Raw genomic sequence first — 18745 nt, 5'->3', positions numbered from 1 at the left:
TTAAACAAAAAACCCTCAGCTCAGAGAGTGACAGCACACTGGAAGTGACCTCATACTGAGTCAGACTCTTGGTCCATTTAGGTCAATTGCCACCAACTCTAATTGCAAGTCACTGCTTTCCACGTTTCTAATTTCACCTAGTTGGGAGATAGTTGGTGTTCCCTGCCGAAGCACTCATTTGGCCCAACCCTGCTTGGTTTCTAAACTGAGACTGGGCATGTTCAGCCTGTTGGGATGCTCAGGGCAGTGTGAGATGGTACAGAACAAGAACTGGTTTCGGCTCAGGTCCAAAAGCTGCAAAACGTTTATGGTTTGAGAATTTCAAGAACCAGGATAAGCTGGGTTTTTATGGGCCTACCAGGCTGATTTCAGATTCTGGCGCTTTTTAAAAGCTGACCTTATCCCAAATCTGGAGTACGTTAAGAAGAAGAATGTACACAATTCAAATCTCACCAGTTCCTCCAGGCTCAACAAAGTCCCGTTGTCCTGTCGGTTGAAGAAGAACGGTTTGGAGACACGGTCACAGCCTACCACCTTGAGGCAGAGTTTGCCCGACAAATTCTCAGGCCAAAATGGAAGGCACTAGTGGAGAAGTAAGAGAGTTGCAAACTTAAGTTGGCTGGCAAAACAGATCTGAAGGAAAAATGCCAGTCACTAATTTTGGAGGTCTCCTCCTTTCCCAAAGCATCAGGTATCTGTGCTGTTTTCATCATACTTTACTGACTTGTCCAAATGGTAATAGAGCATTATGGGTACAGTGCCGCTTTACAAGTATCAGGAATGGTGTAATTTTACATAAACTAAAATCAGAAAGTGGTTCCTAATTCTTTAGCTAAAAAAGATACTTTGGTCAGATAGTGTCTCCCGCTTATGGACCTGCTACCACTTTCTTATAGTCGCAGCACGAATCTTTTGAGACCGGAGGCATTAGCATATGGATCAATTGGTCACACTGACTTCAGAAAACTTCACATGGAAGGCAGATCAGTTCCAAGGACAACTCCAGCTTTAAAACCTACCTCCAAAGATGAAAAGTAACTCCACTTGTTAGTAGGGAGCGAGCCATCAGCTCCCACTTCTCCCACTTCGAGCTCCAAGGAAGATCTGTTCGCTATGGTGTAGAAGGGCATTAAAGTAACTATCCGGGTGAGATTGAAGCTGCTCATTTTAATACTAACGCCAACCTGCAGAAGGATCAGATTAAAATGGGTGATGCAAAAGGCTTTCTCACCATGATCCTGTAAACATTCAATGGATTGAAGGTAATCTTTCTGCTGACACCGACTGTTCCAAGCCCTACTCCACTGTGCAGGCCTGAGCTCAGTTATGTCTGAAAAGAGCTTAACTGTAGCGCAGGTTTCGCCAAAGCTCCAGATATTTTGGGCAGTTGGGCTCAGGGCAGCTGGACTCTGAAACATCACTTATTGCTGGCGGAAGGCACTTATACGCCATGCGCAGATGTGCATTCCTTTTCTCCCTCTCCACATACATACACCACTCCTGCTAACCATGCCGAACCATGTCTGAGGCTGAAAGGAAGAACAGGGATCAGGGGATGCAACAGGCTGGCCCACTCCCCCAAGGGTGCCCCTCCCCTTCGTCCCTTGATGTTAGTGGCTGGAGTGGAAAATTCTACACAGAAAATTCAAGCGAGTTTACCGTCTTCACAGGGTACCCAGTTGCTCAGGCGGCTCTACTGGCATGGAAATGCAAACAGGAGCGCCACTTGGGCCTCCCTGCTTTGCATAGGGAGATCAAGGACCTAAAGCACGAGCCCACCCTGCATAAGGACACCAGGGATGAGGCCAACATACAAGGCGCCATCTGTGTTTCCTAACATTTAGCCCAAATGCATTCTTTGGAATGCCTGAAAACAGAGCGAGAAACTGAAAACACCACCATCAGTATGAAAGGGGTGGGTAGGCCCAACCTTCTACACACAGCACTGCAATGGACGTCCACCAGAGTGGGAACAGACATCTCTGGGCTGACCTCTGATGTGGACAGAAAAATAGGGGCAGGAGCCATCCTAACTCCTCCCAAAAGTGCAGGATCATCCTCTGACTTCCCCCGCCTCCTTACACCAAAGATTATGAGAGGTCCATTCCAGAAAAAGAAAGAAGAGCAGAAGTAAATAATTATGCAGATGTTAATGTGGCATCCACAGCACCAACCAAGATAAACATGGGGCAAAAGACAGAAGTTACCAGAAAATCCATGAAACTGGCAGGGCACTTCACACATCCATAACTTCCCACTGTATCCAGAGAGAAGCTATTAGACCACGTGCTGGTTGAGACGCTTAACTGAATCTATATCCAGGGTGGAAGAGGGAAAGGAGAGAAAGAAAAGAAAAAAAGAAAAAAAAAACAGATTATGCCATTCAGGATAAGAAGGGGAGGACCTCGTCCCCTTTCCAAACAGTTATTGTTTCACATCATCATCATCCTCTCCTAACGAAAGCAATCTGTATGCAACTTTCTCAGATTGTTTTGTAGCCATTAGGAACAATACACTTTCCAAACTGAAAAGATAATCCGTCAAGGAAAATTGTAAACTTTATGCAGCTTACTTCTTTAGGTTAGTTAATGTTAACCGAGTATATTACCTTATTTTTACTGAAAATGTTCTTTTTCTTGAAGGAGAATAAGATAATATCCCTGTACTCTGCTGGGTGCTTTACATGGACATCTTCGGCACGGTACTGGAGAACACGTGAAGTTTTATTGATGATCCAGTAAGGACTGTACACAGACAAAACCATGCGGCCACCCACTCTCCTCACGTGAATGTAGAGGTCCACAGTTGTCACGTCAGCAGAATCTGATGCGAAGCGCACCGGAAAGAACTCGGGCAGCGTATCACTGACACGGAAGTGTCCGTTCCAGTCTTTGCCCTGATACTTCATCAGGACTAGCTCCATGATTTCGCCACCAATTCTTGCCTGAAGAACATCAGCAGTGCTCCCTTCTGGCAGCTCATGGGTCTCGGCTGTTCTCTAGAAACAGCAAGAGAAACATTATAAAGAAAGCAATTCGGAAAAACTTTCAAGCTACCCTTGTAGAAAGGTGAACACAATCTTGTTTTACTAGAGCAGAAATAAGTCATCTGACTATTGCCAGGAACATGCAAAACAGATTATTTAGCTGTATCTTTCTGATTATTATGTTTACTATTTTATGAGCTTTTATTTTATGCAATGTTTATTTAGTGAAAAAGAACTAAAGTACTGATTGCCTATTTAATTGCAGGTAAAGATTAATAAAAGTAGAGCAAAGGTTACAAAACTGGAAATCAATCCACACAAGTCTTGATTCATTTCTGGACTACAGGAAGCCTCTTTCTCTCAGGTCTAGACAAATCCTGTCTGTTCTACATGGTGCTGGCTATACAGCCTCTGGCACAGCTTTAGGGCTTGGAACCGCTCCTCTTGTGGTACTAGAACTCCCAGAATTCCTCATTTCAACATGGTTCCTAAACTAGCTGGAGGATTCTGGGTGCTGTAGTCCCATAAATGTAACATTTCCAAACTTTGATGAGGTCTCCTCTACCCTGACCCTGCAACTTCCCGCCTCCTGTGCATGTCCTGATTGGAGAGCTTCATCTTCCGATACATGTGAGTCACGTTGGGGGCTTATACCTCAAGAAGGTATCGTAAGGAATACGGCAGAAGGTTCCGCAGAGTGAGGGTCGGATAAAGATGAATGATGTAGGCGGGGTCCCAGTTCTCCCCGTGTGTTGCAATGAAGCTCAGCTCATCCGGCACAGCCGTGGTGTTTATGATGAGAGGCAGAAAGCTGACTTCAGCCGATGGGCACTGGAGGGTACACTTGACTTCACTGCTCCTATGCAACTCTTCTCTCCAGGATATATAGGTCGTAGAAGGTTCATACCGGCCTTTTAAGATCCCAGTGGGCTGAAGAAAGAGCTGACACCTATGACCAAGCACAGAGGTGGGAAAAGAAGAAAAAGCTCATCTCGTCCTCCTCAAACTTTGACGGTTTTGTGAAAATAGAGCCACTTCAGAATCTGAAGCGGTGAAGCTGTCCTTACCTATAGGAATCTATCGGAACATGAAACTCCTCTTCAGGCTTAGAGACACCTATGGGCTCCAAGAGCTTCACACCCCTAACAAACTTGTAAACTATAAATGGAACAGAGAAGTGGTTCTTAATCTGAAATTTAAAAGACAGCACAATGTAATTTACTCCTCAGCCAACACCACCAACCAGTTATAGCCCTAGCCTTAGTCAGGCTTGCATGACATGACGCAGAGAACGCTCCTTTCGCCGAGATTAAATTCGTAAGTAAGAGGAGGAGGCTACGCCTCTCAGACTAAGAGCTGGGCGATGATTACCCAAAGCAGAGAGCTTCAGGCCCATAGTTATGGGCGGCACAGATTTACCAAAGATGAGGCAGACAATCTCATTCTGAAAAAGGAGGACAGCTGGGCCCAACAAAATACACTTGGAGAGCCAACTATCTCCCTCATTGCTCTATCCTTTCCCCAGCATTCCCTTGGCCCCAACTCACTGAACGGGGAAGGAAGCCGTAACTTTATCTTCTCTCCTCCAAAGCAGCATCTTTCCACCCCCATATCCAGTCTTTTGCCCAATCACGACTATCCTTTCTCTTCAAGATTAGCCTTTGCCATGGCCTAGGTGTGCCACTTCCCGCTGACTAAAGGTCTCTGGATGGCTCCCATTCCCTTCTTTACCCCCATGTTGTCCCCGATGCCTAGGAGCTGCCTTCTAGAAAACCAACATGGCGCTTGCTCCTTCTTTTCTTCCTACTCCTTCTCTTTATCTGTAGTTCCCTTCCCTCCCCCCCCCCTTTTAGGGTCTCTTTTTCTGCATTGCGAGGAGAGGAAGCACAATGCAAACTAATCACATACGACACATTTCAAGTGTTCTGTCATGTGAATGATGCTTCCCCCCCCCACAAATTCACGTAGACCTTCACCCGAGGCCACAAGGAGCAGGGGGTTTCCCAGTGAGTACAATGAACATTTTGTTCTTAGGATGTGCCATCTCCCAAATGGGTACTTTGTCCAATGGGCTTTCCCCAGAATTGATGCAGCTGAAGGGAGGTGTAGCTTAGCAGCACTTTCACTGTGAACGTAGGGTACATGCAAGCTAACGAGCACAAGGGATTTTAGAAGGCCATCCTCTTGTTTTAACACGTGGCCCTGTGACCGCTTACCTGCAGAGGAGAGCGTATGGTGATAACTTTATTTCCCTCTTTAGCATTGATCTGCACCACCACAGAGTCTGCGTGATCATGCTGAGGAGCTCTGACATTGTACAGTCGCCTGCCTGGTTTTGCAATGGGCACATCCGCCACCTCTGTGTACCCGCAAGGCCCTGTTGAGCAACAACAGTGGAATTTAAGGGGAGAAACTCTGCTCCCCATGAAATGATTTTAATTTGCACGGCCAGGTCTTAGTTTACAAAGGCAACAAGCGACATGGACTCATTTGCTTAAGAACTGTCATGTACCAACCTACACTTCCTGGAACTGCATCACTGCATACGCAACTAAAAAATGAGAAAGAGCTCAATCCAGAATGGAAAGCAGACTTTTCAGGGAAAAGGATTCTGGGTGCAGATTTTCTCCCTCTTGTGTGAATTTGCTACAAATTTGCTAAAACTCTGCCTTCATTTTGTAACAGCGTTAGCTTTCATCTAAAAGGGGACAGTAAGTTCAAAGTTTTGCCAACAGCATAGTATTTTGGTAGCTAATACAAATAAGAATTGGGCCTTCTTGCCCCTTTCTTTCCCATTGTAGACCTCTGTGAGCCCCTCCTGTGAAAAAAAAAAAGCACACCTTCCCCCAGAGAATGACCCAGCCTTCAGATTAAGCTCTTAAAAGTTTCAACAAGGCCTTCAAATGAAAACGGGTATATCTGATGCTAGTGAAGCATCAAGACCAGGTAGAAAAACACTAATGGACAGCAATCAAAATATCCAAATGGAAATGGAAAATAATATTATTGCGATTGCTAATCCAATAGCTATTAGCTACTATTGCTATTCTTGGAAGGAACCAAGAAAGAAACCGTAGTTTGCAGCACAGGTGTGTCCAGAAACGCAACGAGTGCAAGAGAATACGCATGTCCTGAGTAATGTATCCCCTATCACAGGGCACAGCTTGCTTTGCTACTTCAAAACATTCTTAGCAAGTGGCGCAAAAACCCTTTTATTGCTCTCTCTTACCAAAACTCAACGAGAACAGGGAACTCTCTTGGCGATAAAGGGCAGACAACTTTCCCCTCCGCTGGGGCTCTGATGCAGAGTATTCCAATTCCAAAGTCTCACCAACTCCCAGGTCATGAATATCTTCTCTTCTAGCTAAGCCGACAGCCTGCAGGCTTTGACACCTGTGAACCTCGAGCGGGATGCCCAAGGCATTTTTCACACTAAAAGGAGCCCTGTCTTTTAAAGTGTAGTCGTAAGTGGAGGCAGCTCCTTCCGAGAACCCCTATGACAAAGTAAACAAATAGCAAAATATCTGAATTGGAAGGAGAAAATACATATTCTTGGATTATTACTTAACTTTAATAAGGCTGTCAACAAATTGAAGTTTCCTTAACTTAAAGCTTTCTGCCTCTTTGGCCTTCTGGGAAATTCTAAACCAAAGAGGCATTTACATCTTGTCAAATACAACCTAGCTTATACTGTAGGAACGAATTACTCACTGCTACAGAAAACACACAGACCTTTCACGAAGTTGAGAAATATAAAGCATTTCCAGTAGTTGTCAATACAGCAATATTGCTTCACACACTCCCTTAAGAAATACAAGTTTGTATTTCCCCCTTAAAGGCCCTGCGGCCATTCTATTGGTCTGAATACTCTGACTTTCCATTATCAGCAAACTCTACCAGACCAAAATGAAGCATGCCAAGCCACTACATCGGCACCATTAACCACACAAACTAAAATAAAACAAAACATTCAAGGGCCCCTGGATCAGTGGATACCAACCCTTAGAAGCATGCTTAATGTGAAGGAAAGTTGCTCCCTTCCAAGTCCAGATGGGTCTTTTTACAAGGTGGGAATAAAAATTAAAGCAGGAAAAAGAAGAATTATGCCACCCCACTCCTGCCCCAACCCCCAAAGAATAGAAATATGGGACCATCTGGTGCTTGGGATAAATAGGATGACCACTGGAACAAACCCATTGCAAACAACCTGTCATAACAACAGATATAAAATTACCTTAGCTAGATTGTCGAAGACAGCAAGACAGGCCTTTGATATTGTTATATTCATGGTATCCCTTGAAGAGATACTAATGACACTCTGTGGTTCAGGTAAAACGATGAAATCATCTCCAGGCAACAAAGCTTTATCTTGCACAGGGTTAGTTTTTACCTAAAAGGGAACAGCAACCTGTTAAACAACTACCCTCTGTGAAGAAACAATTTTAAATTACGCTATTGCTTAGGTTTGCATTCTCGTGGGGAACTTTGGGTGGTAACTGTGTTGGCTGACTACAATTCCCATCAACCGCAGGCAGCACAGGATCATCGGAGATGATCCAAGCTTGACATCAAGGTATTAACTACTTTTAATTTTATCTTTGAAGATGATCACTAACTTTGCAGAAATCTTATATCCTGGAATAAAAAAAATACATCACAAGCTTAAGATTACAAGGTTACATGTTTATTTTTGTTTAATATAGGAATTTTAAAAATATATATTCTATATGATATTGTGTGCATTACTGCTCCTTGTGCTGCAATTTGACCTCAAAGCCCGTTAGTCCAGACAGCAAGTTATGAACTTGGGTGGCAAAAGGAAGAAAATATGTATCATTGCAAAATTCCAGGACAGGCAGTTACAAAACAGCATTTGGAAGTTACTAATTCATGCAGGTTTTTTGTAAAATAAATATTTGGCTTACTTCCAGCTTTAGTTCCCATTGACGCTTTTCCCTTTCAACTCGTTCCACAAGGGGTTCCCAAACAGCACATATTTCATTATAATAATGAACCTGGAATACAATATAAGGAATAGAGCTTACACCCTTAAACATTAGCTCAAATTTGATCCACTACACAAAAACTCAAGTATCATGACGGTGTAGAAACGAAATTCCACACAGGACAAAGGACTGTACCCAAGAACTATTTTGAACAGGGTTTCAAATGATTACTAGACCTTGCCACAAAGGCCTCCATCAGACTAAACAGCAATCATCCCCCCCCCCCATTTACATACCTCCAGTGTCATGTCCCCTCTGGCAGCCATGAGAGAAGACCAGTTCTCCACTGTTCCCGAAAAAGAGGATTCTGCTAATAGTAAGGGAACTGTACGATGCCCCAGACCACACTCCAGGGTGATCTGAACCGACCTCACTTTAACATGGAAACTTTCTTTCTTCTCCTGCGTCTCACTGTCTAGCCATGTTTCGGTGGCTTCTGTGGCCATTTCAACGCCAAGAAACCAATACTGGCACTGGTCAACACTCTTGACACTCCACAGGTTCTCAGGATTGCAAGCCGTCCCTGCAGAGTCTTCCTCTTTTGGCTTGGACTTCATGGCCGCCATGATGGTCATTACAGTATTGAGAATGATTGGGGAGACCTTTAAAAAAGCAGAGCCAAGCCGGAATATACCACACATGTGCACATCAAAAGACAGATCAAGCAGCTATATGACAATCGCTAGTAACGACCCATAAAAAAATAACCAATTAAAAAAATTTATTGGTTCAGATGAACTGAAGTAGAGTGGATGGCGTTGAAAAGGAAAGGTTGCACTGCTACCCACAGGGGCAGTTCCTTCTGTGAGTCAAAGTGGCTGCCTCGACCATTTTGCAGTACATCACACAGTTTTATACCAGCCACTACCAATCTCCCCTCCTCTTTATGTCACTATTATTTTATTTACTAGCACGTTTCTTTCTTGCTCACCATCAAAAGAGAGGGCACGGACATGTTGCTAAAACTGATTTAATATCCCTAAAAACTAATCCATGTACAGGATGCTACAACTGACTGCAGGTTGGTTGGGTTTTAGAAATCTAACAATAAATGAAGACTAAAGGGTATCATTACCAACCTTCACGACGAATTGATCTACCACCGCATCCACAGCCTGCATTCCTGAAGTGTGCATCATAGCTTCCATCGTTAAAGAACAAGGCTGGACAACCTGAGAGAAGATAAGCAAAATCCTGTTAAAAATGGCCAGAAGCTCAACAAAAGGAGGGAACTCAATTCTCCTCCTTGAACATGTTTTTAAAAAAACTTGATGCTTTTCTAAAGTATCCTGTTCTGAAACAATGAAAGGTAAGTAAAGAAGGAAGCCAGTAACTAGATCGTTTCCTTTCCTCGCTGCTGAAGCAATGGGAATGTCAGACTCAAGGGACAATCCACTGGCAATGCCTGCTGAACAGGAAACAATTAAAAGGCAGACACCGCAAGCTTCTCGTTAAACTACAGGAGACTTCTGCCTGAATGAGACCAAGCGGCTTTGCAAATATATCTTAGCCTCTTAATTGCTTCCTGTTCTTCATGCACTGTGAATGGATTGCCCCCTGAGCAGTCCATTCCCAGTTCCGTGAGCACGTGCGCTTACGCATAAGACACAGGTGGAAATTACAGCCAAGAGCTTACGGTTGTCACGTTCTTCTCTACTTTGCTGTGCAGGAAAGGGCACGCCAGCACCTTCAGGTCGAGCACTTGAGCTGTCATCCGCTGAGCAAGAGGCCCGCTCGACAACGTGAAATCACACTGGAAGGAAGCTGCCAAGGCAGGGGCATCAGCCTTGGTCAGGTTCGCCACAAAGACGATCTCTGGATCCAGGATCCGTGCTATCATGGACATGTTAGGCTTCACGGCTCCATCTGCAAAAGTGTCAAGTTCAGTGTGTTTTTGATTGAACTGTCAACCAGCACAACACAATACAAATACATGCTACTTTGGATAACTGGAAAAAAAAATTCAACCGCACTGCACTCCAGAAAAACTGGCCCTAGTTACAGCTGTAGTACAGGGAGCATCACAATGTTTCCTATTATTGAGTGCTTCTAAATTGTAATCTCCTCACACACCACTTTTGAGCTGAAAGGTCTTCTCCCACCAGATCTGATCCTGGCAGATGTGAGGCTTCGGCCTGAGCTTCCCAGGGCGCTGTCCAAGGTACCAGCTGCACCCTCAGCACCTCCTTGCTTGGACTTGCCTCACTTTGAGTCCTGACTTGGCTTGGCCTTCCCTTCCCTTGCCTGACTCTGCTGCTTTCACCTGCAGAACGTTGGACTTTGCCCTGGGTTTCCTTGCCTTCCTTTGCTGGGCTGCACACCCTGAATTCTTGACATGAACTCCTTAGCCCAGAACCCTCACGTGTTGGGGCCTCCCCTTGGAACACCCAACACAATCAAGATGAATATTCCACCTGTTGCCTTCATCACACTGCTCTTAAAAGCTAGTTAAGAAGATGAGTGTTAGCAAAATACAACTTTTAAAGTCTAATTGTACAGTACTGAGAAGAGAAAGTGTGTGCCTGCACACACACTGTCAGTATAAAAATACAAAACTTTGAGACCATTTTCAACATCCTCAGAAGGAAGAGTAAACGCTGAAACCTAGATCTAAAAGAGAAGTACCCAAAAGACTCCTTCAGGACACCTTTTATTCAAACGAAGAGCCCATGCTATTTCACAAAATGGGCTTGAAATCATATTTACAGCTTGATTTACAGACCATTTAATTTTCTCGAGACATTACTAGACAGCACCAATATTCCAGATTACATTTAGCTGATTTCATGCACACACACCTGCCATATCCAAGTAAGAACTGTCTTGCTCTTAGGTGCATTATTTCATTCATGGAATTTTTACCACAATCAAGCCAGAGATGTTTTTGCTTTGCTCACCTTTTTCAGGCTTTGGCTTCCCATGCGTAGTGTGCTTTAACTGAAACTGGGCAGATTTTTCCGGCGAGGTTGCTGGCACAGACTTAACAAAGAAATCTGCTACGGTCAAAAGAAACTCCACACTGGCACACAAGTACAATTTATCCAAGACAGATACAATTTCACTCCCATTTTTATCTTGCTTGTAGTTTATGTCAATCATGACACTGTCAGCCTCACCATCTTTTTTATCTATCATCCTGCACAGGGAAAGAACAATCACACTTCATTATAAATATTTTGGTTTAATTCAGTTTAATTGTCATTGAACTACGCTGATGAACAGAATAGTTGTAAGATTTCCTAACAATTTGCTTTTTTATTTCTATATTTAACTTTTTAAATTACAAACAGAGCCGGTGTTATTTGCAAGTAAGTGCTTTATAAAAACTCTGTTATTTTAAAAAAGTTAACCTTTTAACTCTTGCACAAACAAAGCACGATCGCTAAGAAATGAAGACAAAGATGACCTGACACTGATATTTGACACTCATTCCTGATTCTCAATAGTTCAGCTTTTGGTGTTTTCTGTGCAGAAGACAACTAAGAAGAGACCTGGCCGTATACCCACCCAGTCACTGGCCAACAGAACAATGGAGGCAAGGAACCTGCTTCTTCAAACACATCCAGAAAAATCTCTGGGCATTCCACTCTTGCCCTTGTAAACCAGTTTTCCTTCTCTATCTCTACCACATGCTTCCCTTCTTTTCTCCGTTGGATCCGTTCAATTTTAAAATCTGAGGGCAGGGTCTGTGTTTTATTTCTTGAACAGCACCTTATTATTAATCACACCAAAGTTTGTACCACTCATCTGTAACACAAATTAGCTAGATACACACATTTGTTTTATCCAACTTTTCTCCCACTCAGGAGATGGAATGATTAACAAACCAGACACCATTCCAATCGCAGTTATCATCTTAAGATACAGCACTGCACTATTTGCAAGTGATTAAAAAAAAAAAACAGTTGAGTAAGACAGTTCACCTTGAGGTTGCCCTTTCAATCCCCTCTCTCAGATCATCCAGCGTACATGTTTTCAAGTTGGTATTAATTTCCATACAGCCATTTGAAAACATCTGTCCTGATGCTATCATACGATGCAGCCTAAGCTCTCCAAGGCGTAAACTGTTATTGTGAATTGAAAGCTGAGATTTCTAAAACACACAAAAATAGGCAGGAAAAAAATTACAAACAGTTCTTGAATACTTGAAAATGCACTAACCTTGGTTTTGTCTATCTAGCGGAACACAGAAACAGCACAGGAGGACACTAACTGCATTTCAAAAGTTTGCTACAGAACATTATACGGACAGAAAAACCTAGTGAGATTTAAAATTGTCATCATCATCTTCATAACCTTAGATGCTAGTCATATGGCTAAACCACAGCAATGCAACGCATGCCGGACTCAGGCGGGTTCACTGGAACCTTGGCTACTGCACAGACCTTCCTCAGGCCATGGCTCAAGGCTCCTCCAAGCTCTGTGTTCTGGGAGAAAGAAGCAGGAAGAGGACCCTGAGTGGTGAAAAAGTAAACACAGCAGAGACACCGGACAGAACAGACTGAAGTAGGAGTGATGACAAATGCAGAGAACAGACAAGAACAATGGATTAAAAAGGTGAAAGAATGAGGAAGAGGTGAACAGTTAGTGAAGACAAAGAAAGGAAATGGCACAAAAACTCAAAGAACGAAGAGGAACCCCCCCCCAAAAAAAAACGGGGAAAAGCATTAAAAAAAAGGAAGAAGGGTATTAACAGAAAGACAGAACCAAGAAACACTGAAATGTAAGACTGCAAAATTGTTATCCAGGCCACGCAGTATTTTATTGAAGGCCTTTGCTTTTCATTCATTCATTCATTCATTCATTCATTCATTCATTCATTCATTCATTCATTCATTCATTCATTCACCCCACCTTTCTCCTTAAAAGGACCCAGGTCCTTTGTGTTTCCAAATGTGACAATTTTATTACATTAGTATTTTCATCCAATAATGAGCGAATATAAAGAAAACTACTTCACAGGTCAAAATGGCACAAACCTGATTAACATCAGCAATGTAGAGAATGATGGAAAGTGATTCAAAGTGAAAGTGAAACATAAGGGTCACACTTTTCTCAGACTCGGCTTCATAAATGTCTGTCTGCCCTACAGCAGTATCTGGAATATTCAGAAATTTTAAAAGTACATGGTAAGTCACAGCCATCTCTTATCAGAAGATCAATGCTCATTAACTGCAAGTTAATTAGATTTAATTTAGCAGTCAGTCATGTTTGTTTCCACTTTGCTTGTCCATGTTAGCTAATCCATTATAAGTGATACATCTTGCTTACAATAACGGGCAAATTAAGTGCTTTATCTTAATCACTACCATTATATCAGGAAATAAAAATACCTTCATCAACATCGGTTTCGTTTTTACTCTTTTTGAACTTCTCAGCTGGCAAAGCCGACGGTGCAACCCTGGAATCTGTCGCAGCTTCACCAAGATTTTCCAACAGAATTTTCATGAGCAGAGTTAAGTCGTCTTGACTGAGAGAGATCTGTAAAGTATTCAATCATTATTTAATTCCGGAAGATGCAGCAAGCATTCACGTATATCAGACTGCAACTGCTACTTTTACTGCTAACTAAATAAGGGCAGCATGGGAGGTAGCAAAAATGCCGGAAGTCTCCCCAGCCACATTATCTTCCCGGTCACTTCAAAGCAGAGATGCAAGAAAGGATGGCTGTCCCTGTGATGCCTTCCATGACCTATCCAATCAAAGCCATCAGGGACAGGAGCCATTCCTGGGACTGTGCCAACAGGGGGTTTGCCAGAATCCCAGAACTTGTAGCTAGTCTAGCCAGCATCTTCACAACTAGAGTATTTTAGGAGGCAACCAAGCTTGCAGGTGAGTCTAGCTGCAAAACACACTAATTTGTGCCATGAATTAATATGGCTCTTTCACAGCAAAAGCAGCATTCAAATAATTAGCTAATGTCTCTTAAGCCTTGAGTTATGTTATGGGTTGATATCTATGTGGAACATGGTTCTACCAACATTTCGCACAACCACACCTGCATAGCCTTCAGGTCTCCTTTGACGGCAACCCCAGGGATCTGTAGGTACCAAGCTGCAGCTAAATTTCTCTGGACCGACAAGAGCAGATTTACTGGCTGCAAAATTTCAACATCTGGCTGAGAACCATTGGCTACCATAGTCCTGCAAAATGAAGATTGAAACACTGTGGTACACAAGATTGTGAACATAGGCAAAGGTCCCGCAGGGAGGCAAAAAAACCAACAAAACTCTGTTCATCACGCCCACATATCCTAGCTTGGTCGGTCATGGGGACATGCTCACTCTGGTACACTTTAGCTACAAACCTTCTACATAAGTATACACCTGTTCTAAGAAACAAACATGTCCAAATGGGAATTCCTGCTCCTGACATAAAAACTATTATATTGAAATTTATTTTCCTCAGCCATTTTTGTGCCTGTACTATATAAATCTCAGCTGAGAGCCAAGAAGGTTCTTTTATGGCTAAGATTTTTTCTAAGCAAGCAAACAAAAAGGTGCGAGAGTAACACGAGCTTTCTCCAAGCAACCTTAAACAGAGACAGCATGTTGGATCTATACTGGCATATAGTATAACTAATCTGTTTGTTTTCAACCCTGAATTTTCTAGTCATCTTTCTGAAGAAAAGACATCTATGAACTTTGTCATAAGAAGTCAACCCACAGCAGTCGCTGCTTCTTGCTTCAGTTTAGGATAAACCAAATGAACCAATGATTTTAATATTACAGTACTTTAATACAAAGTACTTTTACTTATCCATTCCCCACTGGCCCCAACCCCACACCCCCAATTACCACTGAAAGCGGTCAGACTTTCACCCTGAACAATTTCCCATTAAACTCACTGGAGTCCTACAGCACACCAGAAAAAAAAGAAGAAATAAAAATTACTGCCATTTGTATCATTGTTTTTCTGAAGATCAGGGATTAACCTCAAGGGGGAAAGCTAATACCTTGAGATCTTTAAATGAGTTAGCTGTATATCCATTTTGTCAATCACTGGAGGATTAGAGGATTCTTCTCCGGGGACCAGGCTAAATTCATTCTGAACTCTGATTAAGCCAAGATCTGCTACCAATACATTGCAAGACACGGACGACTGAGGAACTACTATAACTGGAGCCTTCAGGTCGATGTCCAGTGAAAAGCGAACACTCTTTTTAGCAAAATCCTTCATGCTGGAAGCAGCCATTTCTGCCGCCTGAGCCGTGGCAGCACTCAAGGCTTCCTTGGCAGTTTGGAAGTGATTCAGGAAGTCCTAGGAAGGAAGCACAGTTGCGCGACACAACAGGTAGCACCCTAAATCGACACCAATCCAAACAGAATCAAACGATCAGCTTGCATTTATCCAAGCAACTTTCAGGCTGGAATTCAAAGCGTGACCCACGTTCAGGACCAAACAGGTGGGGGCTTGATGCTTACGCTGTTCAGGGAACCTCCCCCTCTCCCTCCAGCCCTGACGCTATTTCTGCTGCGGCAAATCCTCGGTGTTTTTAAGTAACATTCCGAAATTCAAATGCAGCTCGTATGAGAAACAGAACCACTTCTTACCAGTAGTGACATGAAGAATTTGTGCAGATAAACAATCTGAATGCAGCCTACTTTCAACGACATTCTACCGTCTACCTTGGACATGTCCGTATATGCTTCTCCCGCTGTCGCATCTGGATAAAGGGACAGTGTAAACCGGAAGACTTCGTCTCCCACTATGGAGACAGCCTGCAAAAGTCATATTCATCACTGTCAGGTTCTGTTACATTTTACTCTGCTTTTTCCAGCTCCCAGATGTCTGTAAAATGAAAAGCCCCTTCCCTCAGGCCTATTATCTTAAAGGTATAGGTTTATCCAAGGACCACCACTGCTTTTTCTTTTAATTCACTACCTTAAACTTGTCCATGAAGCACACACAGCCCATAGCTATGGCCCACCAACCCCACTTCAGGCATTTACCTTTTTATGAACTGTCTCGGGGTCAACATTTGTTACTATGAAGTCCCGAAGCCTGGCAAAAACTTCTGTCTGTTTTGGCATTGTAAAAATAGAGGCCTCCATACCTGAATAGGAGGAAAAGTGAAGGGGGGAAATTCAGCTTTCGTGCAGAAAGTAGTGGTTCAGCTATACTGCATTTCTTGCTTAGCTGTCACATTATGGGTAACATTAAAACTCAGCAACTGTAGAAGTTGGTCATGAAGACACAGTGGGAGTTTGCCGAGAGATCACCTGCATCAGCCACTCCCTGTTTGCTCCAGAAAGGCACCACATAGATATCAATACAATAAAGCAAGCCATAAGCTTGCTTACTTAAGTGTGCTGAATTCGCCATGGAAATTTAACTGATTATGTTCATCGTCAGGTAGCCTCTATTTAAGGAGGCATTTTACTCCCACCTCTCTCAAAATGCTCAGAGCTGCTTACACTCCTTAGCCTATCACACCCTTTTAAAATTCACACACCTTGTATACGCATATCAGCAATGTTCTTCTTCTGATCACAGACCAAAATGTTGAAGGCATTCAAGCGGGCAGTGAGCTTCAAGTCAAACACATCCTCATGGGCAGCAGCACTACATGCTGTGGAAGAGTAGCCTATAGTTATCAGTCACTTGACATAAGACATCACGTTTTCTTCTAGCTGAGAATAGGAGTCCAACCTGCATGCCTCCGTTTTGTCCTTCCCCTAACCATCCCACGCAATGGATTCAGTACCTTTAACCTCAACTGTTGAAAATCTTACATTTCCTGACCAGAATGGTGTGGTTTAACATCAGAAGGCCAAGCAGGTCAGATCCTCGCTCCACATCCTGGCTGTGCTGAATAGAGAATCCATGTAAGATCACGCAGGGCACAACCCTCCCCCCACTTGCACACCCCAAAAACATGTTCTGGAAGGCTGCAAAAACCCTTTGGACAGCTCTCAGGATTGCAAGCGGCGAGGATCCAAAAATCCTAACATGACCACCAGCATCACACTGGATTTAGGACATGGTAATGAAGAATCGGGCTTTAAAGATACCAGGGCCCGCCTGTGATCTGGAAAGCAGACCAGCTTATTCACCTCCGTGTGTCCCGTCCACACTAGTCCTCGTTGCTGCTTCTCCTGCACCATCCCCTCATGGCTGTTCTCAACCGTTCACTCCTTTGGAGTAGAGGAATCACTGGCCCTGCTATTCCTTCCAGGGTTTGTAGTGTCTGCACCTTTGAACTTACCTGGCCCCCTTCCTCAAATAATTTCATTGCTAAATGCTGCGAAGGAATTGGTAAAAGTAAAAAAAAAAAAAAATTACACACTAAACTACCTGATTTGGTGAGAACAGTTCTGGGTTCCTCTGAGAGCAGCTTGGCATCAGGCTCGTGTGCAGCGGCTGTCAGACCACTGGAGGCATACGTGAAAAAATTCATGATGGAAAGTAAGGCATCTGTGTGTAGTAACAGATCTAATGAAGAAAATGATACCTAGAAAAGAGATGGTGTGTTGCCATGAATCTTTTAGCTTCTCACTTTAAGGCATGTTTTTAGATCTTCCTATTAGAAGAAATTGCCTACAATTTATCTATGTCTATGACAAATCTATGATAAATTAAACTTTGCCTCCATCTCTCAAAGCAGTAACTCAATCCAATAAAGCATTAATTTAATCAAAGTTCATGGGGGTGGGTGGGTTGCTCCAATGGAGCTAACTCAGAGACATAGTTCACTACTTACATTTAAGAACTGTTTGGTATTTTTGTAAATTGTTTGAAAGTGTGGTCCATCTGCATCAGCCTAAGCAAAGAAACAGGATTTGAATTACTACACAGCTGAAGCAACATCAGGTCACACGTGCGCTTAGGTGGAAGGTGCTCTGCGCTTAACATTTAGATCTGCCTCAAAGCTATTTGGACAAACAGAAAAAACAAGCCATCCTGCACAAGAGGAGCCCTAGAGATGGCTGAGCTCTGAACCACTGGGTTTCCAGTGCCAGAGGAAACATAAAGAGAAGCCAAAGTATTGAAATTAAGGGTGTCTGCTACCCTCAGGAAAAATCAGATTTCGTCTTTTCCTTCCCATACCCTTTTTCTCTCTCTCCCAGACACCCAGATCTTCTGTTTCAGATTACAACAAGCCCAAAGGCCTGCCAAAATACAGAAATATGTATCACCATCACGAACAGATACAGTTCCTGTAGAGATCTGAATCTTACCACTACTAGGTGATGATTTTCAACTGAGTTAATCCTATTTGATGTTTTCACGTTGATTTTTCCACGTACTGAACACAAGACACAACGGCCTTATGACCTCAAACACAGACTGACTTTTAAATTTTCCCAGTGATCTTTAAAACATACACACACACACATATAAATAACCTTTATGTATTCCATGGTTAAGAGATGCTCTCCAGATTCATCTGATGAACTAATAATACTCAGTGGATCCCTGTTGGAATCTGTGGATGAAAAACATTTTTTTTACAAAACTCTTTAACACGTTGTCATTCTTCAGTGTTGCAATGTTACTCCAGAGAACAGTTTATAAAATTTAGAAAATTCAGAACACGCCAACAAGTAAAGAAGTTTAACGAGTTTGATACTCTAGCCTGAACAAAGAAATGCAAAAATACTTGTTTCCAATATTATACAGTTACAAAGTCTTTCTTTGGAAAATGTAAGAATTAGTTGTCACAACAGCTAAAAGTTTGACCTTATTTTCACCCACAAGAGTCACAGTATTCTGTTTCTGTTAACTCTACTCCAGAGAGGCAACCGTTTCT

General features: G+C 42.9%; 1 protein-coding gene across 3 annotated transcripts in view; it reads right to left on the bottom strand.

Annotated features, from left to right (window-relative positions):
* The window catches only part of VPS13C (vacuolar protein sorting 13 homolog C), a 73472-nt gene that overhangs the window by 20347 nt on the left and 34380 nt on the right, over positions 1-18745 (bottom strand). For all 3 annotated transcript variants that reach the window (XM_020784754.3, XM_020784755.3, XM_020784756.3), the window contains 25 exons: positions 18342-18421; positions 17696-17755; positions 17290-17446; positions 16448-16564; positions 15945-16048; positions 15546-15713; positions 14948-15252; positions 13991-14135; positions 13326-13473; positions 12972-13090; positions 11916-12085; positions 10890-11128; positions 9629-9858; positions 9072-9164; positions 8229-8594; positions 7912-8001; positions 7221-7376; positions 6216-6480; positions 5203-5363; positions 4054-4175; positions 3641-3935; positions 2609-2998; positions 2208-2312; positions 1020-1184; positions 454-582 (listed from right to left, as the gene is read on the bottom strand). In XM_020784754.3, the coding sequence (XP_020640413.3) occupies positions 454-582; positions 1020-1184; positions 2208-2312; positions 2609-2998; positions 3641-3935; positions 4054-4175; positions 5203-5363; positions 6216-6480; positions 7221-7376; positions 7912-8001; positions 8229-8594; positions 9072-9164; positions 9629-9858; positions 10890-11128; positions 11916-12085; positions 12972-13090; positions 13326-13473; positions 13991-14135; positions 14948-15252; positions 15546-15713; positions 15945-16048; positions 16448-16564; positions 17290-17446; positions 17696-17755; positions 18342-18421 (4379 nt within the window). The remainder of the gene's footprint in view (positions 1-453; positions 583-1019; positions 1185-2207; positions 2313-2608; positions 2999-3640; positions 3936-4053; positions 4176-5202; positions 5364-6215; positions 6481-7220; positions 7377-7911; positions 8002-8228; positions 8595-9071; positions 9165-9628; positions 9859-10889; positions 11129-11915; positions 12086-12971; positions 13091-13325; positions 13474-13990; positions 14136-14947; positions 15253-15545; positions 15714-15944; positions 16049-16447; positions 16565-17289; positions 17447-17695; positions 17756-18341; positions 18422-18745) is intronic.

The sequence above is a fragment of the Pogona vitticeps genome, chromosome 12, assembly GCF_051106095.1.
Source record: "Pogona vitticeps strain Pit_001003342236 chromosome 12, PviZW2.1, whole genome shotgun sequence".
Classification (NCBI taxonomy): domain Eukaryota; kingdom Metazoa; phylum Chordata; class Lepidosauria; order Squamata; family Agamidae; genus Pogona; species Pogona vitticeps.
The sequence above is the reverse complement of the archived record's forward strand: the minus strand, read 5'-3'. Positions and strand labels throughout refer to the sequence as shown.